Here is a 10629-nt window from a genome sequence, read left to right as displayed (position 1 = left end):
CCTATTTATGTCGTCACATCCGCCGCGGAAGTAGCGTTTATTTTGTGATTTTAGATATTTTTTACTCATTCCACACAAATAACTCAAGTCAACGCCAACTTTATTTGCCTTGTAAACAGCAGAATTCATTTCAGCAGCATTAGAACATCCATACCGAGCAATAATGTAGACAAAGTTCCTCAATGAATACAGCCGACAGAAAGAGGAAGAAAAACAAGGCAGTAACAGGCCAAGCTGGTCGATGCTTCCGGGTTTCTTTCAAAAACATTTTCAGATTCTATTAAATGAGTGAACACATTCATAATGATAAGCTAACAAAGCAACAATAAAGCAAACAATTTGAATATCCGAATTGAGGGAAAGCAAAGCTGCCTCAAAAAAAAAAAAAAAATCTTTCAGAGAATAGTTAAAACTACGAAGGAGTATTAGGGAGTAAAATACAAAACGTTAAAATACATAAGTGGGGAAAAAGTAATTTTGCAGGAAGAAACGCGTAAGAAAAAGTAATGACCAGTACAAAGTTGTAGTATTTCGGGGACAAAGTTTTAACAGTACCAGTGTAAAGGTCAGAATACATAGGCAGGGTCATAATTAGGGTTGAATAAATTTAGTAATAAGTCAATGTAATTTGGGGCGGGGTGTCATTAACAAAAATTAAATGAAAGGAAAATGTTTAATGTACCGATTACATTTTAATGCCGAAATTCTGTTACCAGTATAAAGTAGTAATACTGTAACAAAACAAAAAAAAGTTGACAGAGAAAAAAAAATACAAAAATATTCAAGATGTTATATATAATAAACCATTAGATAACATCCTAAAATATTTTGCGGAATATATTTATGCGGTCAATATTGCAATTTTATTATTCTACTCTCTTAAAATTATACATTAACAGTACACATTGTAAAAATGAATCTATCACTTTGTTTTCCCTAATACTCCTTCGTAGAACTCATTATTTACATCTTGTGCGTAGTAGTATAACCCCTGGCAAACATAGAGAATATTATATCTAAAAAAATTTTTTTAAAGACTTTCAAAACTAATGCAAAACCAAAGCGAAGCCAATCTTAAAACATAAGTAAAAACCATAACCAGCGTGAAAACAACAGAGAAACCTTTTTTTTATTATTATTTTTAAGCGTGCCAATTCTTATTGCATAGTAAAAAGTACACTTTTAGAACGAGCGATCTGCATGCAAAAACAAACAAACAAAAAAACCTCAGTTGTGCCACATGAGCAAAGCAGTCCGACATTCAGTTTTGGGGAAGGGGGGAGGGGAAAAAAAAAAAAGTTGGTCACTTGACAAATCACGAGTCTATGGAGAGTAAACATTCCGGCAATAAGTCGGGAAAAGTGTTCAAGAGTTGCGGCGACTCCCCACCTTCACAGCGATGGAGCCCCCCCCTGCTATCATCACTGCTCATCTTTAGCGCCTCCTCTATATCATCAGGACTTCGCAAGTGATCGTTTTCTACGCGTTTTGACAATATTCAGCACAGACTTGCATATTTTCAGTGTAGTACCGCGTTGCGCCACATGTTGGCGGCACTGAGATCTACTGAAAGAAATGCAACAAAGAGGTGGAGAAGGTACCCAACTAAACTCCGGTAATGGTCGTCGTCCCCACAGAGCGGAGAGGATAGATGCCAAATGATTTGGAGTTTTATTCTTACCATGGGATGGAAAGATGCTCATTTCTGCTAGCCCACCTATGCAGTGTTAGCATTAAGACTACTTGGCTTTTGCTAGATATTTTCATATAGAATGTTTACTTATTTTGTTTCTATGTGTTAGTTTCAAAACAAACTTCCAAGAGGGAGGGACAAAAAATAAAATAAAAAACAGAACAAGCTAGCAGCCCGATTTGCCCCTTGTTACGACAACGGCGCAAGTGAGTTCTTCTTTTCGTTTCCTCGAACTGGAACCGTCACTTTACAGCGAATATTGAGAATCCATGAGTAATCGACCCCCCCCCCCAAAAAAAAAAAAAAAACGAGTCTAAAATGACGCTCGTCCCTTCATTTCAACACACTTCTCTGGCACCCTGATGCCAAAAGATGGCGTCAAAGCAAAACTTTTGTATGTCACGGAAATACAAAGTCTGAATACGAATTCAAAAGTAGTGAATCAGGACTATCCCGGGGGTTCACCATACATATTTTTATCATATTTTTATTTGGTGGTGTGCCACGATTGTCATTTTTTTTTTTTTTTTTCACTGTAAATGATGTGCCGAGGCTCAGGAAAGGTTGGAAACGATTGGTGTTGGATAAGCGTGTCATAAGCGGGTGCTGGAAGTCTACCCGAATGTCTATACGAGGTGTCACGGCGGCAATTTAACGCAACGACATCGCCGCGGATCGAATCATCTCCGAGAGGCAAGTCGCGACTGCCGAGAAAGTTCTGTCTGTCTCGCTCTGGGCAACATTTGCCCGAAAAGGCACAGCCGAATGAATCCCGAGCTCTCCCGATGACGCCCCTGTTGCGGCGATTTACCAACTAACGGAAAATATGCGAGAGGAGATGAGCCGGGATTTTGCGTGTCGGTCGAGGTCAAACGCCTGCGTGGATCTTTACACCTTGGTACAGTTCTCGCTGCGGATGCCGGACCAGGCACTTGGTATGCGTTTCCTGCTCGTGGAGGAAAAACAGCAAACGGAGAAAATACTGGAAAAACTTTCAGCTTTCAGAATGGCTTCGAGGATGACGTTTGGGCACTATTTTTGTATCACTGTAAGCCACTCGTGTCGCACGAACCGAGTCGGTGGGAGTGTTGCTCTTTTGCTCCGCTTCCTGATGAGCTCAGGCCCCGGTGCGTTTCAAAACCCATCTAGACCCGTCCCGGCGTCTCGTTTTTAAAAAACATTTCCCCAAATGGAAATATAGTTTGTACTGCATACGTACAGCCGAGGAGAGTTGAGAGGGGAGAGGGGAGGGAGAAATGGGGTGGGGGGTGGGGTGGGGTGTCTGTGCAAAACTAGAAGATCGTTTAAAAGAAAAGGACGACGGCGTTTATCTGTCCTTGGTGGTGAGCTTCTCGATCAGCTCCTGAAGCGGCGCCAGCTCTTTCCTGTCGATCAGGTTGAACTCCTGATGAGGAGGCACGACACGTCAGCAGAGACACAAACGCAGTAAGACGGAAACAAGACGAGGGGAGGCGGGAAAAACCTGGACAAAGAAGATGAAGTGTTTGAAGGACGTGTTGAGGTGGGCCTCCTCCTGCAGCTGCATGACGGAGTCAAAGTGCTGGTGGTAGATGTGTGCGTAGACGCGGAACAGACGCTTCAGGATGGTCTTCGCCACAGACATGAAGTTCCGCTTAAACGGGACGCCTTGAGAAAAGCACAGGAGGACGGCGGATTTCGTTAGATGACAGCAGCAGCCGAGAGAGGCCCACGAGGGACTCGGACCCGACTGAGCGCCTAAACGGGTTTTGGGCTTCTTTTCAATCGATTTTGCAGTTTTCCGTGTGCCAACCAGTTCAAAGTGTACCCTTCCTCCTGCTGGGATAGGCTCCAGCACTCCCGCGACCCTGGTGAGGATAAGCAGCTCAGAAAATGTACGGATGGATTTAAACGTATCATCTGGTCATTTAGGTCAATTTGATGGAGCAGACACTCTTCCGCGGGCGCTATTATTATTGCTTTGTTCCTTGTGACGGAAATTCCACGCTGTGTCGTTCTCGCCAACACCAGTTGTAGCCTCTGACTCGGAGAAGAACTGCACCACATTTTCAAAATCGTGCACGTAGTATAAAGGCAACCTGTGGACAGGAGAACTGCAGTGACGTCAGCGCGGCCACTGCACGCGAGAGGATAAAGAAGCCTGTAAAGCTTTAAAAGGCGGGGCCTGGCCCGGTGAGTGACGAGGGTGCCAGCGAATGAGAGTGTAAAGTTGGCTGACGATTTGATAGCTAATTCGTTAGTCAGTCTGCATGCTGAGTGACAGGAGGTCATGTATGTTGTAATTACATTTTTTTTGGCGTCATTACAGGCTACATTATCGAGACATCAATTAAAATAGTAGACTACTGTGCGTGTCTTTTGTGTGCATTTCAGGAACATTATGTATGCCCTGTTTTTTGAATTTGAAAACTTTTTGTGTGCCAGTGAGGCTCCCTCCCTGAGAGATCTCAACGAGACACTTCCTGTATAAATAAAAGATAAATACATACATTTGATGAAATCGCTGCAGCCCTACTTGACACCGCCCAACAGGGATTTTTTGAAACTAATTTGTGGCGTCAACAGACAGCGAGACAGCTCAAAAAAGAAAGCAACGGCACGTTCAGTTTTGGAATAACAGATTTTACAATGCGTTAGCCGCAAATAGAGAGACAATTATTTCCGGGAAAAAAAAAAAAAAAAGAAAAGAAAAGAATGATTATGATGTGGCACTTAAAAATATGAAATCGGAGTGAGAGCAGAAGTGGTTCTTGGCAGACCGGCTGCAGCAGAATTTCGAGGAAGTACGAGCTGTCATGACTAACGCGCGTCGTGACTAACCGGCGTCATATCACGCTCTGGTGCCAACAGCGTGTCAAGCTGTTGGAGCTGGCGGGGGCGGAGGGGGGGGGGGGGGGTATGAAAATTGGACGCCGTTGCAACATCAGACGCGCCGCGTGCACAGCTGCCGTCTTGTCACCTCTGAGTGCATTCATACGCCTTCACGTTCGATCAAAAAGAATAGAGAAGACTAGAACATACATTCGTGCATTGAGGAAGACGCTTTTCTTTGAGCTGGCTGTGGTCCAAGTCTTATTGGGCCTCCGCCCGACCGAACAGGCCTCGGCGGGTTTGCGTCTTGACTCGCAGCTTCCCGTTTAGAAAAAGGCGACACTGTGCTATGTCTCGGACGATTAATATTGGACGTAAATATTCCAATCATTATTGGTCAGAAATTCTGCCGTCTTGACGCCGACTGTCACGAGCTGGGACGAAAGGGAACCGGGAAGCAAGACAGAAGTGGAAGATAAAATTATGAACGGGAAGGAAGATGGACTCACAAAATGGAGAAACCCGTCAAGCGCTTGAATTGTCAATTCGTCCAAGCCGAAATGAGCAGCACCCAAAACCTTCCTCGACTTTCTGATTAAAATGCTCCGAAGCACAATCATTGGACGTGTCTCAAAGATTATCCCGAGTGATTATTTTGTGTACTGAGTGATTTTAATCCCCAATTCACTCGGTCGTCAGTCAGGGCCAACAATCATAAATGGTACATTTGTACGTTCTATTTACGATCGCAAATCCTTATTTGCGTGATCGACAGTTCGGCGACACAACCGACAGGAATAAAATTGTCAATAACGGAGGCATACCGATCTTGGAGGGGAAAAGCGTCTCGTCATCCAACTGGTCTTGCACCCAGGTCATCAGGTAATCGATGTATTTGGGCGCGGAACACTTGATGGGTTTCTTGATGTTGGTGCCATCCGCCCAATGATACTCGTACCTGCGGGAACGAGCGACCATAAAGTTTACGCATCGTACTGAAAAGGCTTCTCAGGATGATTCAAGTATTTGCTCCCCACGGCTGTTGGCGAAAGGCACTCGTCAGAGTTTGAGGACGTGTAGGAACAGATTGGCATTGACTCACTTTGGACCGGCCGACATGACGGGGCAGCTCTCCTCCGTGCAAAAGTCCGTGATGGTTCCGTAGAGCATGTTGATCTGGTTGAAGAAGTCCACGGCTGGGAATGCGGGGAAAAAAAAAAAAACTCAAATAATTACCAATAATCAATAATAAAAAGTCATGTGACATTCACTTGTTCCTTTTTAGTCACTTGCTGGAAATTCTAAAAGATGCCTGAAACCTCAAAGAAGGATTTGAACCACTTTACTGCTGGGACATTTAAGTGCCACTGATATTATATTATATTCACAAAAGTATGTTTTTAAACAAATAGGCATGGTAGATTGTTTCGCACGGCACATCTTTAAAATACAGATTTGTAAAACATTACAACTACAAAGACACCAGAAGATTTCAGCACTGCATTGCTCCGGATTAAAAATCAGCACAGTTTTCGAGGCGAAGGTCAAGATTAGGAGGTGGAACGCATCTTGTCGCATCGATTATGAGAGTTAGAAATGCCAGCACGATAGAAGTCGGACAAGTTTAGGCACTTCACACTTGGAACACATTACGTATATGTAGAACATAAATTATGTGGCGCGGTATGTCGTAGAAAGAGTGTGTCGTGGAGTGAATGAGCAACACTGCATAGAAAAGCCACTGACGTTCAATTTGAGCCATGCAGTGAGTCAATGATGTTCACAGCACATTTCATAATTGTAAATCTGTAGCAAGCACATTATTTTGCCATCAAAATACCTCTCAGTTTTGTATTTGTTGTTTTGTAACTTGAGGTGTCACAAAAGGAAACACATTAGCATCAAACTCACTGTTCTCCTTGACGTTTCTAATCACTGAAAGTTTGTTTTCTTCGCTTCTTGGATCAGAAACTGTTGTTTTTGTTTAAACAAACCCATGTTCTACTGCTTATTCCAAAGAACAGATAGATATTTTCTTGGTAAAAGAGCGAATGTTTTTTTATTGGTAGGTTCAGTACTTTTAGCGGCACGGAACAGAATATCCAGCAGGTCTCGGACAACCAACTGTTCTGAAACAGCTCGCAGTGAACAAGTTAATCATGTCGTATAATCACCCAATGCTTGACGCTTGCTGCGTACTCCGGCTGGTCAAGAAAAACATGAGAACAACAAGGGTACAGATGCAATGACTAGCAAAAAAAAAAAAAAAACCCAAACGTCAGGTTACGTATCCTTCGTCTGCCGCTTCAAAATGTAACGGAACATAATTTGCGTTTGCACTCCCACGCGGGGAGAAGTTCACGTTAAACACGCCAAGCTGTATTCAAACAGCGGGCAGCCCAGACCCGACGGGGCCTCTAACGAAAGCGAGTCAACAAGGGTTTCCCGGCCAACGCAATCAAGTCTATTTAACATTCACTGTCTTTTCCCAGCAGGAACTCTTGTGGTCTTTGAAGGAATGCCAAAACTGAGTCTTCATGGGGTGTAATTAATGGTGAGACCGCTACGCGCTACACTTTGGATCCTAACACTTTTTACTCTGTCTTTTTTTTTTTTTTTTTTTTTTTGCCCTTTCTACCTTTTGGCTCCAATAAGTTCCCCAGAATTAAATTTTGACAAAAATTCCCCCATTACCAACTCAAGAGTCCAAAAAGTTTTCAGTTCCAAGTTCCATAATCTTGCAAATCATACTGCGTGGATCTGACCTTGACACTGGAAATGTGGCCTTGAAGCCGCTAAAAAAGTGGATTTTGGCGCTTACTGTTGACCGCGACCCACTCGTTGAGGTCTTCGCCCTCGGGCAACATGACGGCCATGCGCAGGTTGCCGCTCCCGAGCGTGGCCTCGGCGTGTTTCAACAGCTCGTACTGATGCGAGCCCTCTGGTATGTTTTTCTTGGGCTTGAACGTCTTCGACGAGCGACTCCCGCTGTAACAAGAGAGGGGAACAAAACGGAATATGTTGCGTTAGAAAAAAATATCAGTAGAATGAAAAAAATAAATCACATATTTCTGGACAACTGGTCACCTTTCCTTAACATGCTAAAACCGGACTCATGATTTCTTTGCCTGGGTCGGGTGCCTCCTGACAATACCAAGAACACTTTCATTCGTCATTAAGGTCTTTTTTCTGGGGTTGATTCGCACAAGTCAGACCAAAACTCGCTCATCTCTGGGGCACAGGGCTCGTCTCCTTCCTGAGCCGTGTGACGGCAGGACATTCCCATGATATTTATACTTGTGTACAATTGTTTCAACAGATGAACGTGGCACCTTCAAGCATCTGGAAATTGCACCCAAGGATCAGTCAGACTTGTGAAGCTCTACGATTCTCTCTCTGTCTCTCTTTTCTTGGCCAATTTCTTTTGCTTTTCGCATGATTTCAAACAAGGAAGCAGATTGTTTGAGGTGTGGCCTTAAACACACCCCCCCAGGTGTGCAGTCAATTAACTCTCATGTGACCAGTTAACCTATCAGCAGCTTCCAAGGCCATGACCTCATCATCTGGGCGTCCCGATGTTCTTTAAAGACATTCGTCTTTTGGTGTATGTAAACTTTTGACCTCCAAGAAAATATCAACATCTCTTAAGAAAACCTCTCATTACTTTGGCATTTAACAAAATTTATTAATTTCGCTGATCCTGACTGACCTGTTTGACTTCAGATAGTGAGACAAAAAAAAATGACGTGTTTTTGCAGTGGATGTAAACTTCTGTCTTCAACTGTACGTGTGTGTGTGTGTATACATATACACAAACACACGTTTATGTCAACGAATGGGGGGGAACAAAGTGGAAAAATTGTGATTTAATTTTGAGGTCATATCTGCCTTAACAAGTCTCCATAAATCTTTGTTTAAAAACAAAAAAAAGTGCAGACAAAAGAGTTGAATGGACGGGTCTGGCCGAGCAGAACGGGGGAGGAGAACAGAGCGGCCTCTGTGTCGCTAATGAGGCCGTTTGGAGTGCTCAATCTCTCCCGTGGCCCCCATTAAACCACGAGAACTCATCGTATGAGTCAGCACAGCGGCGACGGACGCAAGGATGCGAGGATGCTCAATTTTCAGGCCGATCTGCCCAGTTCTGAAATCGCCGGAATGTCATTTTTCCAAAAAGCTGCAGCAAACTATGTGGTGCAGAATAGATGAAAAATAACATTTGGCTCTTGGGTCCAGGTTATTCACATGCCCCCGCCCCCCTTCGACCCGTCCTCGCTCGTCACTTGGGGCCCTCGCGTGCTTGCGATATGGTGGTGTTCATTCACTAATAACTTCCATAGACACGCTACAGGCTTGAATTGCTTATGCGGGGACCACTGACAATAACAAGTCGTACTAGGGTGTCAACTCACTCGTTCTTCCGGGTGTTTAGACACTCCAAAAACATTCCACCGCACCACTCATCAGTTGCACTGCCTTGCTCATTACCCACATCCTGTCCCCTCATATTGTCCTATTATTTTAGTTGTTGCGTGTATTCACCGTCCACAAATAAGTAACTTGAAATTGTGACATTACTTGTAGCCAAATATCTAGACTGTCTAAATGTTGTTCTGCTGTAGCTCTTTCTCTCTCTCTCACACACAAAAGATACATTAGCACCAATTTGTTAACAAGCCCCCCAAAAGTTCACAGAACCGGAGTAAAAAAAAAAAAAAAAAAAAAAAAAAAACAAAGTTCCTGGAGGTTAAAAATTAAAATCATAGCTAGATATAGTGCATGTGAACTTTCCTAAAGTACTATTCCCCTTTTGCAGTTTTTTTAGACTTGGATAACACACACTGGTCCTCCTAAAGTTCTTCTTCCTAAGGTACTTAAGTTGCTGATTCAGTTCTCGAAAGTATACCGCCTCCCTACTATTGGGGTCTTTTAGCCGCTATTTATATTAAAAACAAAACAAAACAATGGAATACACTGAAAAACGTTGTGAGGGCAGACATTCCCTTTAATTGGGGCACCGTATCACACATTTGTCATTTGTTTTTGTAAACAGACGCAGCATATGATGCTAATGAGTCAAAACAAAAGAAAAATAGAAGTGGTCCAGGATTTTTACCACACAGAAGTCGAATACTCACATGAAACCTTATTTACAAGGAATGTCATCATAACCAGCAGCGACTTCCGCAAAATTTCACATACAGGAGCTTTAACGTCTCCCCTATGTGGCAATATTATTATCAAATCACGGCGTAAATGCTAATAGAAACAAGGTTGACACGAATAAGTGGCTAAGTAAGTCCGGGAATTAGCCTTAGCCCGAAAACCTGCTAAATGCTAGCCCAGCTATACGTCGAGACGTTGCCCAAGAATGCAAACTAAACGCACAAAAATCAGTGGCGCGGACAGTCGACGCATTGAACACAGAAGCCGGCCAAACAACTTACAAGAGAAAGCTCATGTTTCCGCAGGCGGTGCTCCTATGTCTCGTCCTCGGAAAATAATAAGAATAAACGAGGTGCAGAGGAGGAGGAGGAAGAGTAATAGGAGGAGGAGGAGGAGGAAGAGGAGGAGGAGGAGGGATTGTTTGTGCAAGTCTCACAAGTCCTCGTCGTGACTTCTCGGCCTTTCTCGCGGTCTTTTCGCTCTCTTTTTGGACCAAATTGCGAGTACAATGAAGGCGGACACGGCGAAATCGCACTCTCACATACACGCACGAAGCTCGAATTCAATGTGGAGGCTTTTCCAAAAGACCTGCCGGCCCACTGACATCTGCGCTGCGCTCTGTGACGTCCGCTTGAGGGGCACCAGAACGAGACCGAAAGCCTCGACTTCTTCGTGGGGCCGCAAAAAGAACGTCTTGGTCCACTTTCTCTCCCGTACTGACACCTGGTGGAAGACAAGTGTATTTTTTTTTAAACTTCAGAACAGATGTTACAATAAAATGACATCAAAATTCAATCACATTGAGACCATGACACAACTTTATTCCAGGACATAAAATTAAATAAAATTTAATTACACCAAATTAGTTAACATCGAGTCTGATAGACAACAATATAATTATATGCCAAGACACTAAATTAAATTATGTTAAATTGCAGTTTTTTTTTCAGTCACTTTGGTGC

At 43.4% G+C, this 10629-nt stretch overlaps 1 protein-coding gene across 4 annotated transcripts; it reads right to left on the bottom strand.

Moving 5' to 3' along the window:
• Nucleotides 1–83: 83 nt before the first annotated feature.
• Nucleotides 84–10352, bottom strand: LOC133490780 (MOB kinase activator 1B). 4 transcript variants are annotated; one of them, XM_061801255.1, is made up of 6 exons: nt 10213–10352; nt 7326–7492; nt 5607–5700; nt 5329–5462; nt 3177–3340; nt 84–3098 (listed from the first exon to the last, which is right to left on the bottom strand). In XM_061801255.1, the coding sequence occupies exons 2-6, from the start codon at nt 7378–7380 to the stop codon at nt 3021–3023; spliced, it is 525 nt and encodes a 174-aa protein (XP_061657239.1). In that variant the 5' UTR covers nt 7381–7492; nt 10213–10352; the 3' UTR covers nt 84–3020. The 4 variants fall into 4 exon arrangements, with proteins under 4 accessions (XP_061657239.1, XP_061657237.1, XP_061657240.1 ...); XM_061801253.1 differs by having other exon boundaries at nt 9949–10338; XM_061801256.1 differs by lacking the exon at nt 10213–10352 and adding an exon at nt 7837–7947.
• Nucleotides 10353–10629: the final 277 nt, after the last annotated feature.

Source organism: Syngnathoides biaculeatus, chromosome 17 (assembly GCF_019802595.1).
Source record: "Syngnathoides biaculeatus isolate LvHL_M chromosome 17, ASM1980259v1, whole genome shotgun sequence".
NCBI classification, from domain to species: Eukaryota; Metazoa; Chordata; class Actinopteri; order Syngnathiformes; family Syngnathidae; genus Syngnathoides; species Syngnathoides biaculeatus.
This window is presented reverse-complemented; position numbering and strand designations above follow the sequence as displayed.